At 51.0% G+C, this 24,436-nt stretch overlaps 1 protein-coding gene across 7 annotated transcripts in view; it reads left to right on the top strand.

The window, feature by feature from the left end:
- Window positions 1-24,225, top strand: part of LOC115127742 (transcription factor E2F3-like) — a 41,009-nt gene extending 16,784 nt beyond the window's left edge. The window contains exons 3-8 of one of the 7 annotated variants that reach the window (XR_010464258.1): window positions 10,686-10,905; window positions 16,140-16,301; window positions 16,577-16,691; window positions 17,939-18,116; window positions 19,566-23,096; window positions 23,130-24,225. Coding sequence is in view for 1 of the 7 variants with exons in the window: in XM_065020169.1 (XP_064876241.1) it covers window positions 10,686-10,905; window positions 16,140-16,301; window positions 16,577-16,691; window positions 17,939-18,116; window positions 19,566-19,831 (941 nt within the window). In the remaining 6 variants the exon portion in view is untranslated. Of the gene's footprint in view, window positions 1-10,685; window positions 10,906-16,139; window positions 16,302-16,576; window positions 16,692-17,938; window positions 18,117-19,565 lie in introns of all 7 variants that reach the window. The other 6 variants (XR_010464263.1, XR_010464262.1, XR_010464260.1 and 3 more) reach the window with 6 other exon arrangements.
- Window positions 24,226-24,436: the final 211 nt, after the last annotated feature.

The following is a 24,436-nucleotide window of genomic DNA, read 5'->3' on the forward strand; positions in this document are numbered from 1 at the left end:
TCCTTCCCTGGGCTGACTGTGTGTTCCTTCCCTGGGCTGACTGTGTGTTCCTTCCCTGGGCTGACTGTGTGTTCCTTCCCTGGGCTGACTGTGTGTTCCTTCCCTGGGCTGACTGTGTGTTCCTTCCCTGGGCTGACTGTGTGTTCCGTCCCTTGGCTGACTGTGTGTTCCGTCCCTGGGCTGACTGTGTGTTCCGTCCCTGGGCTGACTGTGTGTTCCGTCCCTGGGCTGACTGTGTGTTCCGTCCCTGGGCTGACTGTGTGTCCCTGGGCTGACTGTGTGTCCCTGGGCTGACTGTGTGTCCCTGGGCTGACTGTGTGTCCCTTCCCTGGGCTGACTGTGTGTCCCTTCCCTGGGCTGACTGTGTGTCCCTTCCCTGGGCTGACTGTGTGTTCCTTCCCTGGGCTGACTGTGTGTTCCTTCCCTGGGCTGACTGTGTGTTCCTTCCCTGGGCTGACTGTGTCTTCCTTCCCTGGGCTGACTGTGTCTTCCTTCCCTGGGCTGACTGTGTGTTCCTTCCCTGGGCTGACTGTGTCTTCCTTCCCTGGGCTGACTGTGTCTTCCTTCCCTGGGCTGACTGTGTGTTCCTTCCCTGGGCTGACTGTGTGTTCCTTCCCTGGGCTGACTGTGTGTTCCTTCCCTGGGCTGACTGTGTGTTCCTTCCCTGGGCTGACTGTGTGTTCCTTCCCTGGGCTGACTGTGTGTCCCTTCCCTGGGCTGACTGTGTGTCCCTTCCCTGGGCTGACTGTGTGTCCCTTCCCTGGGCTGACTGTGTGTCCCTTCCCTGGGCTGACTGTGTTCCTTCCCTGGGCTGACTGTGTTCCTTCCCTGGGCTGACTGTGTGTTCCGTCCCTGGGCTGACTGTGTGTTCCGTCCCTGGGCTGACTGTGTGTTCCTTCCCTGGGCTGACTGTGTGTTCCTTCCCTGGGCTGACTGTGTGTTCCTTCCCTGGGCTGACTGTGTGTTCCTTCCCTGGGCTGACTGTGTGTTCCTTCCCTGGGCTGACTGTGTGTTCCTTCCCTGGGCTGACTGTGTGTTCCTTCCCTGGGCTGACTGTGTGTTCCGTCCCTGGGCTGACTGTGTGTTCCGTCCCTGGGCTGACTGTGTGTTCCGTCCCTGGGCTGACTGTGTGTCCCTGGGCTGACTGTGTGTCCCTGGGCTGACTGTGTGTCCCTGGGCTGACTGTGTGTCCCTTCCCTGGGCTGACTGTGTGTCCCTTCCCTGGGCTGACTGTGTGTCCCTTCCTGGGCTTCCCTGGGCTGACTGTGTGTCCCTTCCCTGGGCTGACTGTGTGTTCCTTCCCTGGGCTGACTGTGTGTTCCTTCCCTGGGCTGACTGTGTGTTCCTTCCCTGGGCTGACTGTGTGTTCCTTCCCTGGGCTGACTGTGTGTTCCTTCCCTGGGCTGACTGTGTGTTCCTTCCCTGGGCTGACTGTGTGTTCCTTCCCTGGGCTGACTGTGTGTTCCTTCCCTGGGCTGACTGTGTGTTCCTTCCCTGGGCTGACTGTGTGTTCCTTCCCTGGGCTGACTGTGTGTTCCTTCCTGGGCTGACTGTGTGTTCCTTCCTGGGCTGACTGTGTGTTCCTTCCCTGGGCTGACTGTGTGTTCCTTCCCTGGGCTGACTGTGTGTTCCTTCCCTGGGCTGACTGTGTGTTCCTTCCCTGGGCTGACTGTGTGTTCCTTCCCTGGGCTGACTGTGTGTTCCGTCCCTGGGCTGACTGTGTGTTCCGTCCCTGGGCTGACTGTGTGTTTCTTTCCTGGGCTGACTGTGTGTTTCTTTCCTGGGCTGACTGTGTGTTTCTTTCCTGGGCTGACTGTGTGTTTCTTTCCTGGGCTGACTGTGTGTTTCTTTCCTGGGCTGACTGTGTGTTCCTTTCCTGGGCTGACTGTGTGTTCCTTTCCTGGGCTGACTGTGTGTTCCTTTCCTGCGCTTATTGTGTGTTCCTTTCCTGGGCTTATTGTGTGTTCCTTCCCTGGGCTGACTGTGTTCCTGGGCTGACTGTGTGTTCCTTTCCTGGGCTGACTGTGTGTTCCTTTCCTGGGCTTATTGTGTGTTCCTTTCCTGGGCTTATTGTGTGTTCCTTCCCTGGGCTGACTGTGTGTTCCTTTCCTGGGCTGATTGTGTGTTCCTTTCCTGGGCTGACTGTGTGTTCCTTTCCTGGGCTGACTGTGTGTTCCTTTCCTGGGCTGACTGTGTGTTCCTTTCCTGGGCTGACTGTGTTCCTTTCCTGGGCTGACTGTGTGTTCCGTCCCTGGGCTGACTGTGTGTTCCGTCCCTGGGCTGACTGTGTGTTCCGTCCCTGGGCTGACTGTGTGTTCCGTCCCTGGGCTGACTGTGTTTCCGTCCCTGGGCTGACTGTGTGTTGACTGTGTTTCCTTCCCTGGGCTGACTGTGTGTTCCTTCCTGGGCTGACTGTGTGTTCCTTCCCTGGGCTGACTGTGTGTTCCTTCCTGGGCTGACTGTGTGTTCCTTCCCTGGGCTGACTGTGTGTTCCTTCCCTGGGCTGACTGTGTGTTCCTTCCCTGGGCTGACTGTGTGTTCCTTCCCTGGGCTTCCTGACTGTGTGTTCCTTCCCTGGGCTGACTGTGTGTTCCTTCCCTGGGCTGACTGTGTGTTCCTTCCCTGGGCTGACTGTGTCTTCCTTCCCTGGGCTGACTGTGTTTCCTTCCCTGGGCTGACTGTGTGTTCCTTCCTGGGCTGACTGTGTGTTCCTTTCCTGGGCTGACTGTGTGTTCCTTTCCTGGGCTTATTGTGTGTTCCTTTCCTGGGCTTATTGTGTGTTCCTTCCCTGGGCTGACTGTGTGTTCCTTTCCTGGGCTGATTGTGTGTTCCTTTCCTGGGCTGACTGTGTGTTCCTTTCCTGGGCTGACTGTGTGTTCCTTTCCTGGGCTGACTGTGTGTTCCGTCCCTGGGCTGACTGTGTGTTCCGTCCCTGGGCTGACTGTGTGTTCCGTCCCTGGGCTGACTGTGTGTTCCTTCCCTGGGCTGACTGTGTGTTCCTTCCCTGGGCTGACTGTGTGTTCCTTCCCTGGGCTGACTGTGTGTTCCTTCCCTGGGCTGACTGTGTGTTCCTTCCCTGGGCTGACTGTGTGTTCCTTCCCTGGGCTGACTGTGTGTTCCTTCCCTGGGCTGACTGTGTGTTCCGTCCCTTGGCTGACTGTGTGTTCCGTCCCTGGGCTGACTGTGTGTTCCGTCCCTGGGCTGACTGTGTGTTCCGTCCCTGGGCTGACTGTGTGTCCCTGGGCTGACTGTGTGTCCCTGGGCTGACTGTGTGTCCCTGGGCTGACTGTGTGTCCCTTCCCTGGGCTGACTGTGTGTCCCTTCCCTGGGCTGACTGTGTGTCCCTTCCCTGGGCTGACTGTGTGTCCCTTCCCTGGGCTGACTGTGTGTCCCTTCCCTGGGCTGACTGTGTGTTCCTTCCCTGGGCTGACTGTGTGTTCCTTCCCTGGGCTGACTGTGTGTTCCTTCCCTGGGCTGACTGTGTCTTCCTTCCCTGGGCTGACTGTGTCTTCCTTCCCTGGGCTGACTGTGTGTTCCTTCCCTGGGCTGACTGTGTCTTCCTTCCCTGGGCTGACTGTGTCTTCCTTCCCTGGGCTGACTGTGTCTTCCTTCCCTGGGCTGACTGTGTGTTCCTTCCCTGGGCTGACTGTGTGTTCCTTCCCTGGGCTGACTGTGTGTTCCTTCCCTGGGCTGACTGTGTGTTCCTTCCCTGGGCTGACTGTGTGTCCCTTCCCTGGGCTGACTGTGTGTCCCTTCCCTGGGCTGACTGTGTGTCCCTTCCCTGGGCTGACTGTGTTCCTTCCCTGGGCTGACTGTGTTCCTTCCCTGGGCTGACTGTGTGTTCCGTCCCTGGGCTGACTGTGTGTTCCGTCCCTGGGCTGACTGTGTGTTCCTTCCCTGGGCTGACTGTGTGTTCCTTCCCTGGGCTGACTGTGTGTTCCTTCCCTGGGCTGACTGTGTGTTCCTTCCCTGGGCTGACTGTGTGTTCCTTCCCTGGGCTGACTGTGTGTTCCTTCCCTGGGCTGACTGTGTGTTCCTTCCCTGGGCTGACTGTGTGTTCCTTCCTGGGCTGACTGTGTGTTCCGTCCCTGGGCTGACTGTGTGTTCCGTCCCTGGGCTGACTGTGTGTCCCCCTGGGCTGACTGTGTGTCCCTGGGCTGACTGTGTGTCCCTGGGCTGACTGTGTGTCCCTGGGCTGACTGTGTGTCCCTGGGCTGACTGTGTGTCCCTTCCTGGGCTGACTGTGTGTCCTTCCCTGGGCTGACTGTGTGTCCCTTCCCTGGGCTGACTGTGTGTTCCTTCCCTGGGCTGACTGTGTGTTCCTTCCCTGGGCTGACTGTGTGTTCCTTCCCTGGGCTGACTGTGTGTTCCTTCCCTGGGCTGACTGTGTGTTCCTTCCCTGGGCTGACTGTGTGTTCCTTCCCTGGGCTGACTGTGTGTTCCTTCCCTGGGCTGACTGTGTGTTCCTTCCCTGGGCTGACTGTGTGTTCCTTCCCTGGGCTGACTGTGTGTTCCTTCCCTGGGCTGACTGTGTGTTCCTTCCCTGGGCTGACTGTGTGTTCCTTCCCTGGGCTGACTGTGTGTTCCTTCCCTGGGCTGACTGTGTGTTCCTTCCCTGGGCTGACTGTGTGTTCCTTCCCTGGGCTGACTGTGTGTTCCGTCCCTGGGCTGACTGTGTGTTCCTTCCCTGGGCTGACTGTGTGTTTCTTTCCTGGGCTGACTGTGTGTTTCTTCCTGGGCTGACTGTGTGTTTCTTTCCTGGGCTGACTGTGTGTTTCTTTCCTGGGCTGACTGTGTGTTCCTTTCCTGGGCTGACTGTGTGTTCCTTTCCTGGGCTGACTGTGTGTTCCTTTCCTGGGCTGACTGTGTGTTCCTTTCCTGGGCTTATTGTGTGTTCCTTTGGGCCTGGGCTGACTGTGTGTTCCTTCCTGGGCTGACTGTTCTGGGCTGACTGTGTGTTCCTTTCCTGGGCTGACTGTGTGTTCCTTTCCTGGGCTGACTGTGTGTTCCTTTCCTGGGCTGATTGTGTGTTCCTTTCCTGGGCTGACTGTGTGTTCCTTTCCTGGGCTGATTGTGTGTTCCTTTCCTGGGCTGACTGTGTGTTCCTTTCCTGGGCTGACTGTGTGTTCCTTTCCTGGGCTGACTGTGTGTTCCTTTCCTGGGCTGACTGTGTGTTCCGTCCCTGGGCTGACTGTGTGTTCCTTCCCTGGGCTGACTGTGTGTTCCTTCCCTGGGCTGACTGTGTGTTCCTTCCCTGGGCTGACTGTGTGTTCCTTCCCTGGGCTGACTGTGTGTTCCTTCCTGGGCTGACTGTGTGTTCCTTCCCTGACTGTGTGTTCCTTCCCTGGGCTGACTGTGTGTTCCTTCCCTGGGCTGACTGTGTGTTCCTTCCCTCCCTGGGCTGACTGTGTGTTCCTTCCCCCTGGGCTGACTGTGTGTTCCCTCCTGGGCTGACTGTGTGTCCTGTCCCTGGGCTGACTGTGTGTCCCTTCCCTGGGCTGACTGTGTGTTCCTTCCCTGGGCTGACTGTGTGTCCCTTCCCTGGGCTGACTGTGTGTCCCTTCCCTGGGCTGACTGTGTGTCCCTTCCCTGGGCTGACTGTGTGTTCCTTCCCTGGGCTGACTGTGTGTCCCTTCCTGGGCTGACTGTGTGTCCCTTCCCTGGGCTGACTGTGTGTCCCTTCCCTGGGCTGACTGTGTGTTCCTTCCCTGGGCTGACTGTGTGTCCTTCCCTGGGCTGACTGTGTGTCCTTCCCTGGGCTGACTGTGTGTTCCTTCCCTGGGCTGACTGTGTGTTCCTTCCCTGGGCTGACTGTGTGTTCCTTCCCTGGGCTGACTGTGTGTTCCTTCCCTGGGCTGACTGTGTGTCCCTTCCCTGGGCTGACTGTGTGTTCCCTTCCCTGGGCTGACTGTGTGTTCCTTCCCTGGGCTGACTGTGTGTTCCTTCCCTGGGCTGACTGTGTGTTCCTTCCCTGGGCTGACTGTGTGTTCCTTCCCTGGGCTGACTGTGTGTTCCTTCCCTGGGCTGACTGTGTGTTCCTTCCCTGGGCTGACTGTGTGTTCCTTCCCTGGGCTGACTGTGTGTTCCTTCCCTGGGCTGACTGTGTGTTCCTTCCCTGGGCTGACTGTGTGTTCCTTCCCTGGGCTGACTGTGTGTTCCTTCCCTGGGCTGACTGTGTGTTCCTTCCCTGGGCTGACTGTGTGTTCCTTCCCTGGGCTGACTGTGTGTTCCTTCCCTGGGCTGACTGTGTGTTGGGCCTTCCCTGGGCTGACTGTGTGTTCCTTTCCTGGGCTGACTGTGTGTTCCTTTCCTGGGCTGACTGTGTGTTCCTTCCTGGGCTGACTGTGTGTTCCTTTCCTGGGCTGACTGTGTGTTCCTTCCCTGGGCTGACTGTGTGTCCTTTCCTGGGCTGACTGTGTGTTCCTTTCCTGGGCTGACTGTGTGTTCCTTTCCTGGGCTGACTGTGTGTTCCTTTCCTGGGCTTATTGTGTGTTCCTTCCCTGGGCTGACTGTGTTCCTTCCTGACTGTGTTCCTTTCCTGGGCTGACTGTGTGTTCCTTTCCTGGGCTGATTGTGTGTTCCTTTCCTGGGCTGATTGTGTGTTCCTTTCCTGGGCTGACTGTGTGTTCCTTCCCTGGGCTGACTGTGTGTCCCTTTCCTGGGCTGACTGTGTTCCCTTCCCTGGGCTGACTGTGTGTTCCTTTCCTGGGCTGACTGTGTGTTCCTTTCCTGGGCTGACTGTGTGTTTCTTTCCTGGGCTGACTGTGTGTTCCTTTCCTGGGCTGACTGTGTGTTTCCTTTCCTGGGCTGACTGTGTGTTTCTTTCCTGGGCTGACTGTGTGTTCCTTTCCTGGGCTGACTGTGTGTTCCTTTCCTGGGCTGACTGTGTGTTCCTTCCCTGGGCTGACTGTGTGTTCCGTCCCTGGGCTGACTGTGTGTTCCGTCCTGGGCTGACTGTGTGTTCCGTCCCTGGGCTGACTGTGTGTCCCTGGGCTCTGTGTCCTGGGCTGACTGTGTGTCCCTGGGCTGACTGTCCCTGGGCTGACTGTGTGTTCCCTGGGCTGACTGTGTGTCCCTGGGCTGACTGTGTGTCCCTTCCCTGGGCTGACTGTGTGTTCCTTCCCTGGGCTGACTGTGTGTTTCCCTGGGCTTCCCTGGGCTGACTGTGTGTTCCTTCCCTGGGCTGACTGTGTGTTCCTTCCCTGGGCTGACTGTGTGTTCCTTCCCTGGGCTGACTGTGTGTTCCTTCCCTGTTCCTTCCCTGGGCTGACTGTGTGTTCCTTCCCTGGGCTGACTGTGTGTTCCTTCCCTGGGCTGACTGTGTGTTCCTTCCCTGGGCTGACTGTGTGTTCCTTCCCTGGGCTGACTGTGTGTTCCTTCCCTGGGCTGACTGTGTGTTCCTTCCCTGGGCTGACTGTGTGTTCCTTCCCTGGGCTGACTGTGTGTTCCTTCCTGGGCTGACTGTGTGTTCCTTCCCTGGGCTGACTGTGTGTTCCTTCCCTGGGCTGACTGTGTGTTCCTTCCCTGGGCTGACTGTGTGTTCCTTCCTGGGCTGACTGTGTGTTCCTTCCCTGGGCTGACTGTGTGTTCCTTCCCTGGGCTGACTGTGTGTTCCTTCCCTGGGCTGACTGTGTGTTCCGTCCCTGGGCTGACTGTGTGTTCCGTCCCTGGGCTGACTGTGTGTTTCTTTCCTGGGCTGACTGTGTGTTTCTTTCCTGGGCTGACTGTGTGTTCCTTTCCTGGGCTGACTGTGTGTTCCTTTCCTGGGCTGACTGTGTGTTCCTTTCCTGGGCTGACTGTGTGTTCCTTTCCTGGGCTGACTGTGTGTTCCTTTCCTGCGCTTATTGTGTGTTCCTTTCCTGGGCTTATTGTGTGTTCCTTCCCTGGGCTGACTGTGTTCCTGGGCTGACTGTGTGTTCCTTTCCTGGGCTGACTGTGTGTTCCTTTCCTGGGCTGACTGTGTGTTCCTTTCCTGGGCTTATTGTGTGTTCCTTTCCTGGGCTTATTGTGTGTTCCTTCCCTGGGCTGACTGTGTTCCTGGGCTGACTCTGTGTTCCTTTCCTGGGCTGACTGTGTGTTCCTTTCCTGGGCTGATTGTGTGTTCCTTTCCTGGGCTGACTGTGTGTTCCTTTCCTGGGCTGACTGTGTGTTCCTTTCCTGGGCTGACTGTGTGTTCCTTTCCTGGGCTGACTGTGTGTTTCTTTCCTGGGCTGACTGTGTGTTTCTTTCCTGGGCTGACTGTGTGTTTCTTTCCTGGGCTGACTGTGTGTTTCTTTCCTGGGCTGACTGTGTGTTCCTTTCCTGGGCTGACTGTGTGTTCCTTTCCTGGGCTGACTGTGTGTTCCTTTCCTGGGCTGACTGTGTGTTCCTTTCCTGGGCTGACTGTGTGTTCCTTCCCTGGGCTGACTGTGTGTCCCTTTCCTGGACTCACTGTGTGTTCCCATCTCCTCTCTCTCCCTCCATCTCCTGTCTGTGGTAACTAACCCATCTCCTCTCTCTCTCTCCCTCCTGTCTGTGGTAACTAACCCATCTCCTCTCTCTCCCTCCTGTCTGTGGTAACTAACCCATCTCCTCTCTCTCCCTCCAGCTCCTGTCTGTGGTAACTAACCCATCTCCTCTCTCTCTCTCCCTCATGTCTGTGGTAACTAACCCATCTCCTCTCTCTCCCTCCTGTCTGTGGTAACTAACCCATCTCCTCTCTCTCTCCAGCTCCTGTCTGTGGTAACTAACCCATCTCCCCTCTCTCCCTCCTGTCTGTGGTAACTAACCCATCTCCTCTCTCTCTCTCCAGCTCCTGTCTGTGGTAACTAACCCATCTCCCCTCTCTCCCTCCTGTCTGTGGTAACTAACCCATCTCCCCTCTCTCCCTCCAGCTCCTGTCTGTGGTAACTAACCCATCTCCTCTCTCTCCCTCCAGCTCCTGTCTGTGGTAACTAACCCATCTCCTCTCCCTCCAGCTCCTGTCTGTGGTAACTAACCCATCTCCCCTCTCTCCAGCTCCTGTCTGTGGTAACTAACCCATCTCCTCTCTCTCCCTCCTGTCTGTGGTAACTAACCCATCTCCTCTTCCTCCAGCTCCTGTCTGTGGTAACTAACCCATCTCCCCTCTCTCCCTCCTGTCTGTGGTAACTAACCCATCTCCCCTCTCTCTCTCCAGCTCCTGTCTGTGGTAACTAACCCATCTCCCCTCTCTCTCTCCAGCTCCTGTCTTTGGTAACTAACCCATCTCCCCTCTCTCCAGCTCCTGTCTGTGGTAACTAACCCATCTCCCCTTTCTCCCTCCAGCTCCTGTCTGTGGTAACTAACCCATCTCCTCTCTCTCTCTCCAGCTCCTGTCTGTGGTAACTAACCCATCTCCCCTCTCTCCCTCCTGTCTGTGGTAACTAACCCATCTCCTCTCTCCCTCCAGCTCCTGTCTGTGGTAACTAACCCATCTCCCCTCTCTCTCCCTCCTGTCTGTGGTAACTAACCCATCTCCTCTCTCTCCCTCCAGCTCCTGTCTGTGGTAACTAACCCATCTCCCCTCTCTCCCTCCTGTCTGTGGTAACTAACCCATCTCCTCTCCCTCCAGCTCCTGTCTGTGGTAACTAACCCATCTCCCCTCTCTCCCTCCAGTAACTAACCCATCTCTGCTCCTGTCTGTGGTAACTAACCCATCTCCTCTCTCCTCCAGCTCCTGTCTGTGGTAACTAACCCATCTCCTCTCCCTCCAGCTCCTGTCTGTGGTAACTAACCCATCTCACCTCTCCCTCCAGCTCCTGTCTGTGGTAACTAACCCATCTCCCCTCTCTCCCTCCAGCTCCTGTCTGTGGTAACTAACCCATCTCCCCTCTCTCCCTCCAGCTCCTGTATGTGGTAACTAACCCATCTCCCCCCTCTCTCCTCCAGCTCCTGTCTGTGGTAACTAACCCATCTCCCTCTCTCCCTCCAGCTCCTGTCTGTGGTAACTAACCCATCTCCCCTCTCTCCCTCCAGCTCCTGTCTGTGGTAACTAACCCATCTCTCTCTCCTCTCCTGTCCCTCCCTCCAGCTCCTGTCTGTGGTAACTAACCCATCTCCCTCTCCCCCTCCAGCTCCTGTCTGTGGTAACTAACCCATCTCCCCTCTCCCTCCAGCTCCTGTCTGTGGTAACTAACCCATCTCCCCTCTCTCCCTCCAGCTCCTGTCTGTGGTAACTAACCCATCTCCCCTCTCTCCCTCCAGCTCCTGTCTGTGGTAACTAACCCATCTCCCCTCTCTCCCTCCAGCTCCTGTCTGTGGTAACTAACCCATCTCCTCTCTCCCTCCAGCTCCTGTCTGTGGTAACTAACCCATCTCCCCTCTCTCCCTCCTGTCTGTGGTAACTAACCCATCTCCTCTCTCTTCCTCCAGCTCCTGTCTGTGGTAACTAACCCATCTCCCCTCCCTCCAGCTCCTGTCTGTGGTAACTAACCCATCTCCCCTCCCTCCAGCTCCTGTCTGTGGTAACTAACCCATCTCCCCTCCCTCCAGCTCCTGTCTGTGGTAACTAACCCATCTCCCCTCTCCCTCCTGTCTGTGGTAACTAACCCATCTCCTCTCTCTCCCTCCTGTCTGTGGTAACTAACCCATCTCCTCTCCCTCCAGCTCCTGTCTGTGGTAACTAACCCATCTCCCCTCTCTCCAGCTCCTGTCTGTGGTAACTAACCCATCTCCTCTCTCTCCAGCTCCTCCCTCCCCATTAGAGAAGACCAGGTATGACACATCTCTATGCCTCCTGACCCAGAAGTTTGTCCAGCTGCTGGCCCAGTCCAGTGACGGGGTGGTGGACCTGAACAGGGCCGCGGAGTCCCTCAAGGTGCAGAAGAGACGCCTCTATGACATCACCAACGTCCTGGAGGGGGTGCATCTCATCAAGAAGTCCTCCAAGAACAACATCCAGTGGCTGTGAGTGGGGGGTGGGGTGGGGCTTGATACATGGCTGTGAGTGGTGGTGTGGGGGGGGGCTTGATACATGGCTGTGAGTGGGGGTGGGGTGGGGGCTTGATACATGGCTGTGAGTGGGGGGCTTGATACATGGCTGTGAGTGGGGGGCTTGATACATGGCTGTGAGTGGGGGGGGGCTTGATACATGGCTGTGAGTGGGGGGGGCTTGATACATGGCTGTGAGTGGGGGGGGGGGGGCTTGATACATGGCTGTGAGTGGGGTGGGGGGCTTGATACATGGCTGTGAGTGGGGTGGGGGGGCTTGATACATGGCTGTGAGTGGGGGGGCTTGATACATGGCTGTGAGTGGGGGGGGGGCTTGATACATGGCTGTGAGTGGGGGGGGGGATACATGGCTGTGAGTGGGGGGGGGTGGGGGCTTGCTACATGGCTGTGAGTGGGGGGTGGGGGGCTTGATACATGGCTGTGAGTGGGGGGCTTGATACATGGCTGTGAGTGGGGGGCTTGATACATGGCTGTGAGTGGGGGGGGGGGGCTTGATACATGGCTGTGAGTGGGGGGCTTGATACATGGCTGTGAGTGGGGGGGGGGCTTGATACATGGCTGTGAGTGGGGGCTTGATGGGGTGGGGGGCTTGATACATGGCTGTGAGTGGGGGGCTTGATACATGGCTGTGAGTGGGGGGCTTGATACATGGCTGTGAGTGGGGGGCTTGATACATGGCTGTGAGTGGGGGCTTGATACATGGCTGTGAGTGGGGGCTTGATACATGGCTGTGAGTGGGGTGCTTGATACATGGCTGTGAGTGGGGGGGCTTGACATGGCTGTGAGTGGGGGGGCTTGATACATGGCTGTGAGTGGGGGGCTTGAGACATGGCTGTGAGTGGGGGGGGCTTGATACATGGCTGTGAGTGGGGGGTGGGGGGGGAGCTTGCTACATGGCTGTGAGTGGGGGGCTGTGAGCTTCATACATGGCTGTGAGTGGGGGGGGGGGGGGGCTTGATACATGGCTGTGAGTGGGGGGCTTGATACATGGCTGTGAGTGGGGTGCTTGATACATGGCTGTGAGTGGGGGGGGCTTGATACATGGCTGTGAGTGGGGGGGTGGGGGGCTTGAGACATGGCTGTGAGTGGGGGGTGGGGGGCTTGAGACATGGCTGTGAGTGGAGGGGGGGCTTGATACATGGCTGTGAGTGGAGGGGGGCTTGATACATGGCTGTGAGTGGAGGGGGTGGCTTGATACATGGCTGTGAGTGGAGGGGGGGGGGGGCTTGATACATGGCTGTGAGTGGGGGGCTTGATACATGGCTGTGAGTGGAGGGGGGCTTGATACATGGCTGTGAGTGGAGGGGGGGGGGGGCTTGATACATGGCTGTGAGTGTTACATTTCCCATTTGAGTGGTGTGTGTGTGTGTGTTAACATGTGCTCTTCTCTCCTCGTGTGTGTTTGTTTTTATTTTATTTGTTGTACCTTTATTTAACCAGGAAGGGCTCATTGAGATTTGAAATCTCTTTTTCAAGAGCGTCCTGGTCAAGATAGGCAACACCAAGTCATTACAGAAAATGACAGACAGACAACGTGTAAAACTACAAGTAATCTAGTAAAAACCATAGAATTCACAAGAGAATAACAAAATCATAAAACAGCAAATTAAAAACATTGACAGGTCAGGGAATCAGCCTCAAAATCCTTCATCAGTGATTTAAAAACCAGGACAAGTTCTTCCAGTTTTAAAGTATTTTGTAAGGCGTTCCAAGCCGATGGCCAGAGTACATAAAAGCCCTTTTACCAAATTCAGTTCAGACATTTGGAACAGTTAGCAGGATAAAGTCCAGCGAACGAAGAGACGACCCACCACATTTTCTGAACAATAAAAATGCCCAAATAAAATGGTAGCAAACCCAAAATGGCTTTGTAAATAAAAGTATACCAGTGCCTGAGCCTACGAGTGACTAGAGAAGGCCAGCCAACCCTGGTATACAAAGTGCAGTGGCACTGTAAAGAGTGTCAATTGATCTCAAACACTGAGCGGAAGCATTCATATATAAGATATCCCCATAGTCTAGTAAAGGTATAAATGTAGCTGATACTAGCCTCCTTCTGGCTTCAAAAGAAAAACAGGCCTTATTCCTCAAATAAAATCCCAATTTCAGCTTCAATTTCTTTTGTAAGTTGTTGAATATGCAATTTAAGAGAGGCCGTCATCAATTAAAATTCCAAGATATTTACATGAGGTTACAACCTCAATCTCCTTGCTCTGACAGATAGTAATAGGTGAAAGGTTCAGAGGTCTATTTCTTGCTTTAGAAAACGCCATCAGTTTAGTTTTGTCAGTATTGAGGATAAGCTTCAATTGACACAAGGTATGTTGAACAGTATAAAAAGCAGTTTGCAAGTTCTGGAAAGTTTTTGTAAGAGACGAGGCACAACAATAAATACACAGAATCCTCAGCATAGAAATGAAGTTGTGCATTTTGCAAATTTTTGTCTAAATGATTTATATAAATAGAGAATTAGAGGGGACCAAGTACAGAGCCCTGGGGCACACCACTACAGACAGCCAATTTAACAGACATGAGCCCATCAAATTGAGTGTACTGAGTTATATCAGACAGATAGTTAGCAAACCATGCAACTGCATGCTCCGAAAGACCTACGCTCGACAATCTCTGCCTCATTACAGCATGATCAACTGTATCAAAAGCCTTAGAGAGATCAATACAAAGTGACAGTGCTGTTTTTTGTCAAGGGCTTCAGTGATATCATTTAAAACCTTCATGGCTCCTGTAATTGTGCTATGCTTCTTCCTGAAGCCGGATTGGTACATTGATAAAATAGAGTATATAATAGAGTATATAATAATTATTTCAGCTGTTCACTCACAAGGGCATCAAGTATTATAGATTGGCCTATAATTATTTAAAAGAGTTGGATCTCCCCTTTTTAAAAGTCGTAGGACAAATGCTGATTTCCAAATCTTTGGAATTTCATTACATTCCAGGGTTAGATTGAACAGATATGTCAGTGGTTCAGCTATGAAATCAGCTGCTAGATTTAAAAAGCAGGGATCCAAAAGATCAGGACCTGCAGGCTTTCTCTGATCTAAGGATTTCAGGGCTTTATGTACCTCCGGGACTGAGAATGGCAAAAAGCTAAAAGTTTGACCAGCTCTCACTGGTTCATCCACACAGGGTTGGACAGAGACAGAGGACACTAGTTCATCCACACAGGGTTGTACAGAGACAAAGGACACTGGTTCATCCACACAGGGTTGGACAGAGACAGAGGACACTGGTTCATCTACACAGGGTTGGACAGAGGACACTGGTTCATCCACACAGGGTTGGACAGAGACAGGACACTGGTTCATCCACCCAGGGTTGTACAGAGACTGAGGACACTGGGTTGTACAGAGACTGAGGACACTGGGTTGGACAGAGACGGAGGACACTGGGTTGGACAGAGACGGAGGACACTGGGTTGGACAGAGACGGAGGACACTGGGTTGGACAGAGACGGAGGACACTGGGTTGGACAGAGACTGAGGACACTGGGTTGGACAGAGACGGAGGACACTGGGTTGGACAGAGACGGAGGAGGACACTGAGGTTGGACAGAGACGGAGGACACTGGGTTGGACAGAGACGGAGGACACTGGGTTGGACAGAGACGGAGGACACTGGGTTGGACAGAGACGGAGGACACTGGGTTGGACAGAGACGGAGGACACTGGGTTGGACAGAGACGGAGGACACTGGGTTGGACAGAGACGGAGGACACTGGGTTGGACAGAGACGGAGGACACTGGGTTGGAGGACAGGACACTGGGTTGGACAGAGACGGAGGACACTGGGTTGGACAGAGACGGAGGACACTGGGTTGGACAGAGACGGAGGACACTGGGTTGGACAGAGACGGAGGACACTGGGTTGGACAGAGACGGAGGACACTGGGTTGGACAGAGACGGAGGACACTGGGTTGGACAGAGACGGAGGACACTGGGTTGGACAGAGACGGAGGACACTGGGTTGGACAGAGACGGAGGACACTGAATCAAACAGCCCACCAGATGATAACAAAGTGCTCATTGAAACAATTCAACATTTCAGTTTTGTCATATACAGCAACAGAGTCCTTCAAAACACATGACAGTGATTCATTAACATGACTGGTACCAGACATCCATGAACTTTCTAGGGTCATTCAGGGTCATCAGTGGTACCAGACATCCATTAACTATCTAGGGTCATTCAGGGTCATCAGTGGTACCAGACATCCAGAACTTTCTAGGGTCATTCAGGGTCATCAGTGGTACCAGACATCCAGAACTTTCTAGGGTCATTCAGGGTCATCAGTGGTACCAGACATCCAGAACTTTCTAGGGTCATTCAGGGTCATCAGTGGTACCAGACATCCATGAACTTTCTAGGGTCATTCAGGGTCATCAGTGGTACCAGACATCCAGAACTTTCTAGGGTCATTCAGGGTCATCAGTGGTACCAGACATCCATGAACTTTCTAGGGTCATTCAGGGTCATCAGTGGTACCAGACATCCAGAACTTTCTAGGGTCATTCAGGGTCATCAGTGGTACCAGACATCCAGAACTTTCTAGGGTCATTCAGGGTCATCAGTGGTACCAGACATCCAGAACTTTCTAGGGTCATTCAGGGTCATCAGTGGTACCAGACATAAAATATTCAGACTTGGTCTTCCTGAGAAGAAGAGAACACTTGTTTCGTAACTGCCTAAAAATAAGCCAATCAGCATCAGAACATGATTTCCTTGCTTTAGCCCAGGCTAGATTACGGTCGTGAATAATACAAGACAGCTGAGAAGAAACCCATTATCCCTCCCTTTAACTCTGAACCTGTTAACATGTGCTCTCCTCCTGTGTGTGTGTGTGTGTGTTAACATGTGCTCTCCTCCTGTGTGTGTGTTAACATGTCCTCTCCTCCTGTGTGTGTGTGTGTTAACATGTGCTCTCCTCCTGTGTGTGTGTGTGTGTGTAACATGTGCTCTCCTCCTGTGTGTGTGTGTTAACATGTGCTCTCCTCCTGTGTGTGTGTGTTAACATGTGCTCTCCTCCTGTGTGTGTGTGTGTTAACATGTGCTCTCCTCCTGTGTGTGTGTGTGTTAACATGTGCTCTCTTCCTCCTGTGTGTGTGTTAACATGTGCTCTCCTCCTGTGTGTGTGTGTGTTAACATGTGCTCTCCTCCTGTGTGTGTGTAGGGGCTGTAGCCTGTCTCCAGAAGGAGTGGCCAGTGTCCAGACCCCTGGCTCTGTGGGTAAACAACTGCTAGAGTTGACCCAGGAGGAGAGGAGACTGGACGAACTCATACACACCTGCACACTCATCGTCCAACAGATGACTGAAGACACACCCACAAGGAGATAGCCTTCCTTTACAACCCTGCTGTGTGACTGAGATGTGTGTGTGTTTGTGTATCTGACTGTGTGTGTGTGTGTATCTGAGTGCTTGTGAGTGACATGCTGTGTGTGTGTGTGTGTGCGTAGAAGTGTGTTCTTGTCCTGTGTGTGTGAGAATCTGTATCTGACTGTGTGTGTGTATCTGGTTGCTTGTGAGTGACATGCTGTGTGTGTGTGCGTAGAAGTGTGTTCTTGTCCTGTGTGTGAGAACAACTACTTTCTCCTTAACCTCTGGGTACGTTTGCGTACATATCGTATGATGATGTGAAAAGGATTCCTAGTCTGAATGAACAGACGGTCATCATGGTCAAAGCCCCTGCTGAAACCAGACTGGAGGTGCCAGACCCTGCAGAGGTACACACACACACACACACCCTAAACAGAGACCAAACAGGGATCCCGGTAACACTTCCTCTCGTGTCACGTCCCTGCAGACAGTCACTGATTAGACTGATACACTATGCAATAACACAGGTTTGTGGACACCCCTTCAAATGAGTGATTTCTGCTATTTTATCCACACCTGTTGCTGACAGGTGAATAACATCAAACGCACAGCCATGCCATCTCCATAGACAAACATTGGCAGTAGGCTGGCTTGCACCGCATTCGAAGAGCACAGTGACTTTCAACGTGACACCGTCGTAGCACCTTTCCAACGAGTCAGTTGGTCAAATGTCCGCCCTGCTAGAGCTGCCCCCGGTCAACTATAAGTGCTGTTATTGTGGAAAGTGGAAACGTCTAGGAGCAACAACGGCTCAGCAGTGAAGTGGTAGACCACACAAACTCGCAGAACGGGACCGCCGAGTGCTGAAGTGCATAAGAAATGTGTCTGTCCCCAGTTGCAACACTCTCACGACTATCGAATTCCAAACTGCCTCTGGAAGCAACGTCAACACTATAACTGTTCTTCTGGAGCGTCATGAAATGGGTTTTCATGGCCATGCAGACGCCCACAATCCTACGATGGGTTTGGTGGATGAAATGGGTTTTCATGGCCATGCAGACGCCCACAATCCTACGATGGGTTTGGTGGATGCCAGCAGAACGCTACCTACCCGACAGCGTTGTGCCAACTGTAAAGTTTGGTGGATAAATAATGGTCTGGGGCTTGTTTTCGTGGTTCGGGCCCCTTTAGTTCCGAACTTGAGTGGTCTGCACCGAGCCCTGACCAGAACCCCATCGAACACCTTTGGGATGAATTGGAACACCGACTACAAGCCAGGCCTAATCGCCCAACATCAGAGTCTGACCTCACTTATGCTCTTGTGGCTAAATGGAAACAAGTCCCCTCAGCAATGTTCCAACATCTAGTGGAAAGCCTTCCCAGAAGACTGGAGGCTGTTATAGCAGCAATGTTCCAACATCTAGTGGAAAGCCTTCCCAGGAGAGTGGAGGCTGTTATAGCAGCAATGTTCCAACATCTAGTGGAAAGCCTTCCCAGAAGACTGGAGGCTGTTTAGGCAGCAAACGCAGGGCTCAACTCTATATTAATGCCCATTATTTTAGAATGAGATGATCGACGAGCAGGTGTTCACATACTTTTGGTGTGTGATTGGTTGTAAGTTTGGTTGATACATATTTTTTGATTGCCCTATCAGAGTCTCCAGGTCCACTTGAGCAGCACCCAGGGTCCAATAGAAGTCTTCCTGTGCTCAGATGATCACGCCCCTTCCTCCCCACTGAAAAACAACTCTGCGCCGAACGAACATGGACATCCGTCTTCATCTTCGTCCTATGCCAGTGGAAACTCCACATCCTTCCTCAAGGTGTCACAAGGTGAGCCCATGGACTTAGATAGACATCGCGTCACTGCATCTGTCCCATTATGACGTCTTGTGAGGGCACGGGCAACGCCATTGAGGCCACCTCCATTTTGAAGTAGTCTTCTATTATTTACGAGTTGGCAAACAAACTGAAAGGGTGCACACTGGCCCCATGTTGTGTTTCTGAACGGGTAAACGGCCAAGGTTTGAGATGTACGGTCACCTGCAGTTATGGAATGTTGGCTCACAAGTTTAATTGGCTGATCCCTCCTGGCGACCTGGATGCAATCGTGTGCTCTTTCCTTAACCTATAGGAAGTCCCGGTCAGATGACTACTTCAAAATGATCAGCGTCTTTAACCCTCCTGTGTTCCGATCGAATTGGACTGAGTTACAAGTTTTCTCTCTGAAAAAACGTAGTTCATTTAATCGGATTGTCATAAGGGTCCATGACTTTGTCCACACAGTACATCTGAACACACAAAATACATGCTGACGATTTTCATTACATTTTGGGTGTTTTATTTAACTTCTGTACACCTGTGGTGTTCCCGATCAAAAATGACCGGTCATTAGAAACTAATAGGTGAGACTACAATTAGTGTATAAAAATTGAGTTCAGGCACACACTCATTCATCAGATGGACACACTTCCTCTCCCAGACCCCCACGTGCATGTGTGTTTGAGAGTGTAAACACACACACACCTCACTCCCCTTCTTGGCTTCCATGGCAACCCCCATGGAACCCCACCTGTTGTCATTCTCACAAACTATCGCAACATTGTTTCAATAATATATAGACCTTTTCTCGCAGTTTTGGTATAAAAAATATTTTTGAGGCCTTGTTCACAATTCACTCTGTGGCAGACCAAACAATATACTGTATGTGAGGCTCTTGATCATATCTTTGATCATGACGCTGGTGAGCAGGAGAGAGGCCAGAAAACTGACAGTGAAGATACATTAGAGGAGAAAGTAGTCTGATAAATAGCACAATATATTTCATCTGAGTACTTGTTATAGTCAAAATAATCCATACATTATACTTTCTTTTTTTTTTTTTTTACTTAAAAACGAGTTGTATGAGCTCAGGTCAATGAGGCCTACAGGCCATAAAGAGCTAATAGAAGTTCAAAACGTATAATGTTCACAAGAACTTAAATTGATAAAAAGATCTAACACAACATTAGGTGACAATATATGTATTATTATGGATTTATAATTGACTATAACGGTGGCGGCCATTTTGGACCGGGAACACAGAATGAATTGACATGAAACGAACACAACAGGAGGGTTAATGTTGCCGCTTAAACATGGTTTTGGGCACTATAGAGTCCTCTATCTAGCTCTATGGGTGAAGCCTTCAGACTTAATTCTGTGGTGAGTTATTGGAAACTAACTATCACTTTTCTCTCACCCTCTTTTTCCTCTTCTTGCTCTCTACCCATCTCTCACCAGAGGGTAATAACTACACCGGTACCGGTTTCTCCAACGCCCTGTCCAGCCTCCCAGCATGCTCTGCGGTGACAGTTACTCCTGTCTCCCCCCTGCCATCCTCCCTCACCTCCCTCCTCCCCCTCCAGGACGTTGACCAGGAGCCCTTCATCCCCCTGTCTCTCGTGGGGGATGACTACCTGCTTAGCCTGGGCGAAGACGAAGGCATCAGTGACCTGTTCTCCTACGATCTGGACCGGCTTCCATTAGACAACCTGCTCTGTAATTGAGTGAAATGTAATCTCAGCGGCCATTTTGGGGAATTTTAGTTTGGCCATTTTGTAGCCAGATTCATGGTCCCAATGTGGTTGTTTCCAGTTATAAAGGACTGATTTAGGGCCCAGTGGGCTCTATAGAATGCAGCACAGCAGCCATTTTGGAACAAGGCTTTGTTTTCTTGACCTTGTAGACTGGACTGCTCATAAAGGACCTGCTGTGTAATTGACCCCTGGCCAGCGACGAGAGAAGGGTAATAGAGCTGATCAAAGGAAGTACGTTTCAGTTCAGACTCACTGTAGGGGTGAATTCTGTGGCTGAAAGAATGGACAAAACCCCTTCTCAAAGCTCGTCTTTCTGGTTTTGCACTGACAGGCAAACCAACATCCTAAACAATCACTCATTCTCCATAAGACTGTTATCTAAATGAACTGTTCTCATTTGAAAGCAGAAATTGTCCCTAACAGAGATGAGTTGTGGACGTTAACCCCCGAACACAGATTCTTACTCATATCTACCGTTGTGTGACTGTTATCTGTGACCCGATGATAGGTCCTGGTTCTCAGCTCACCAGAGTAGAGCAGACCCGGTTTCTACGTCCCAAGATGGTGATCTCTGCCTGGGCATCAATAAAAAAAAAATTGCAAGAGGTACCTGGTCTTCCACATGGAGCCTTCTGACACAATTACTGGAAGAGACTGACTGGTAGTGTTCAGATAACCAGAGTATGTACTGAAAGATGGGCCTTCTGATATAACGGTTTGCTACACAATTGGTGTACGTTTTGTTTGTTTAGAGGAGGAAGTGAATATTGCTCCTGTTGCCGTGTGGGACATCCACTACATGTCCTTCTCCTGCTGTCGATGCTCATCCCTGGATATTAAAGAAGTTCAATGTGCCTCCACACACACACACACACACACCGCCATGCAAGAGTCACGTAGACAAGCCCCCATTTTGTTTTAGCCATGCTAGCTGCCATGCTACTTATTGAATAACTAACGTATTAACCAACTCAGTCAATTCTCAGGGCTCCCAAATTACTTTCTACTTGAAATACAATTTTATTACTTAATTAAAATGTACAAATGGATTCTAAATTAATTTTTTTTGTACCAGATATTATAAGGTAGGATGTTTTTTTGTTTTTTTAACTTCCACCCAATCATTAACCCATTGATAAAATGGATATCAAATGTTTTTAAATGTCTATACTAATCGAAGGGTACGTGACTAGGGTAGTCTAGTGGTTAGAGTGTTGGACTGGTAACTGAAAGGTTGCAAGTTCAAATCCCCGAGCTGACAAGGTACAAAATCTGTCGTTCTGCCCCTGAACAGGCAGTTAACCCACCTGTTCATAGGCCGTCATTGAAAATAAGAAAATTGAAATAAAGGTCAAATAAAATAGACATGTGACCTTTAAACTACCCAACCATACGGTATATTCACCTTTCCTTTGTGGGCTGAATCTGCCTGGTTTTAGAGAAGTGCTTTACTAGATGGGGTCCTATTTACTAGTGTATGATGTTGGACCAGAGCCCTATGGGTTGATGACATAACTTACCAAGAAGTCCTTTTTTGAGCCAATTGACTGATATGATGTATGTTGGAGAACAGACATGTCCTGAACGGAACGATATACTGTATTGTCGTCTTATAGTAATGTGTATTTTTATTTTATTTTTTGTACATGTTAAGTCATTTCTAAGGTACTGTACTAGAAGCTGTTTTGTGTTTTTTTTAAGGTATTCTGGTGATAGTTTGGTTTACCAGTCTGTTTCTACATTGTTTGTAAATGACAATGAGTTGACGTGACTACACAAACAGATCTGGGACCAGGCTAGTCTTGATATTTCTCCCAGGTGTTGTTGTCTGTGTCACACTGCTTTGCTTTATCTTGGCCAGGTCGCAGTTGTAAAGGAGAACTTGTTCTCAACTAGCCTACCCGGTTAAATAAAGGTGTTCTCAACTAGCCTACCCGGTTAAATAAAGGTGTTCTCAACTAGCCTACCCGGTTAAATAAAGGTGTTCTCAACTAGCCTGCCCGGTTAAATAAAGGTGTTCTCAACTAGCCTGCCCGGTTAAATAAAGGTGTTCTCAACTAGCCTGCCCGGTTAAATAAAGGTGTTCTCAACTGGCCTACCCGGTTAAATAAAGGTGTTCTCACCTGGCCTACCCGGTTAAATAAAGGTGTTCTCAACTAGCCTGCCCGGTTAAATAAAGGTGTTCTCAACTAGCCTGCCCGGTTAAATAAAGGTGTTCTCAACTAGCCTGCCCGGTTAAATAAAGGTGTTCTCAACTAGCCTGCCCGGTTAAATAAAGGTGTTCTCAACTGGCCTGCCCGGTTAAATAAAGGTGTTCTCACCTGGCCTACCCGGTTAAATAAAGGTGTTCTCACCTGGCCTACCCGGTTAAATAAAGGTGTTTTCAACTGGCCTGCCCGGTTAAATAAAGGTGTTCTCACCTGGCCTACCTGGTTAAATAAAGGTGTTCTCAACTGGCCTACCCGGTTAAATAAAGGTGTTCTCACCTGGCCTACCCGGTTAAATAAAGGTGTTCTCAACTAGCCTGCCCGGTTAAATAAAGGTGTTCTCAACTAGCCTGCCCGGTTAAATAAAGGTGTTCTCAACTAGCCTGCCCGGTTAAATAAAGGTGTTCTCAACTGGCCTGCCCGGTTAAATAAAGGTGTTTTCAACTGGCCTGCCCGGTTAAATAAAGGTGTTCTCAACTGGCCTGCCCGGTTAAATAAAGGTGTTCTCAACTGGCCTGCCCGGTTAAATAAAGGTGTTCTCAACTAGCCTGCCCGGTTAAATAAAGGTGTTCTCAACTGGCCTACCCGGTTAAATAAAGGTGTTCTCACCTGGCCTACCCGGTTAAATAAAGGTGTTCTCAACTAGCCTGCCCGGTTAAATAAAGGTGTTCTCAACTAGCCTGCCCGGTTAAATAAAGGTGTTCTCAACTAGCCTGCCCGGTTAAATAAAGGTGTTCTCAACTGGCCTGCCCGGTTAAATAAAGGTGTTTTCAACTGGCCTGCCCGGTTAAATAAAGGTGTTCTCAACTGGCCTGCCCGGTTAAATAAAGGTGTTCTCAACTGGCCTGCCCGGTTAAATAAAGGTGTTCTCAACTAGCCTGCCCGGTTAAATAAAGGTGTTCTCAACTGGCCTACCCGGTTAAATAAAGGTGTTCTCACCTGGCCTACCCGGTTAAATAAAGGTGTTCTCAACTAGCCTGCCCGGTTAAATAAAGGTGTTCTCAACTAGCCTGCCCGGTTAAATAAAGGTGTTCTCAATTAGCCTGCCCGGTTAAATAAAGGTGTTCTCAACTAGCCTGCCCGGTTAAATAAAGGTGTTCTCAACTGGCCTGCCCGGTTAAATAAAGGTGTTCTCACCTGGCCTACCCGGTTAAATAAAGGTGTTCTCACCTGGCCTACCCGGTTAAATAAAGGTGTTTTCAACTGGCCTGCCCGGTTAAATAAAGGTGTTCTCACCTGGCCTACCTGGTTAAATAAAGGTGTTCTCAACTGGCCTACCCGGTTAAATAAAGGTGTTCTCACCTGGCCTACCCGGTTAAATAAAGGTGTTCTCAACTAGCCTACCCGGTTAAATAAAGGTGAAAAAATAAACTGTATAGCACATGTTCATATGAAGTGGTCTCGGTTTGAAGTCGTCTTTTTGTACAGTTGTCCCGTGTGAGTTTCATGTCTATGTGCTTTTGAGTTGTGTACTGCCTGGTTTCCTAGCCCGCCTGCTTGCCGTTAGGCTAGCCTGGTGCCAACTCTGTTTTGCGTTATTGCGTCAACTCCTTGTCATAATGGCACAAACATCTGGGAACAGGCTACAATTCGGTAGGAAATGCAGCCATCGATTTCATCCTCAATTTACCGTACTGAATTTCAGTAACTACTCTTGCTCTCCCCCAGGACTAGGGTGACGTTGACCCGGGAGGCTGATCTTGGGTCAGTTTTGCATTTCACTAATGCTTAGGCTTGGGGGAAGGTGGAATCTGATCCTAGATCTGTATCTAGGGGAAACTGCGCCTTGGTGTTACCAGTCTTTTTCTCTGCAGTTTTCCTTTATAGATCGTGGACTAAGTTTTAATTGTGATTTATATAGATAAATATATAAATGAGTTTTACTTAATGCTTTTATTGAGATGATGTTGATTTTTATGAGCATGAATTGCTGTTTCTACCCACCGTCCAGCGATACGATGCCGAGCTTAAACCAGAGCCATGTGTTTCAGTTAGGACATGTAGGATTATATATATATATATATATATACCAGAACTGTTCCCAGAGAATTGAATGTTATACAGGTTGAAATACTGATGTAAAAATATATATATATATACACATATATGTGTGTGTGTTGGTTTTATGATCTGAAATAAAAGATCCTATACATTTTCCTTATGCTTTTTATCCGTATTTCTCTCATGTGCACAAATTTGTTTACATTCCTGTCAGTGAGCATTTCTCCTTTGCCAAGATAATCCATCCACCTGACAGGTGTGGCATATCAAGAAGCTGATTAAACAGCATGATCATTACACAGGTGAACCTGGTGCTGGGGACAGTGCAAGGACACTCTGAAATTTTTGTTTTGTCACACAACACAAT

This window comes from Oncorhynchus nerka, linkage group LG7, assembly GCF_034236695.1.
Source record: "Oncorhynchus nerka isolate Pitt River linkage group LG7, Oner_Uvic_2.0, whole genome shotgun sequence".
NCBI classification, from domain to species: Eukaryota; Metazoa; Chordata; class Actinopteri; order Salmoniformes; family Salmonidae; genus Oncorhynchus; species Oncorhynchus nerka.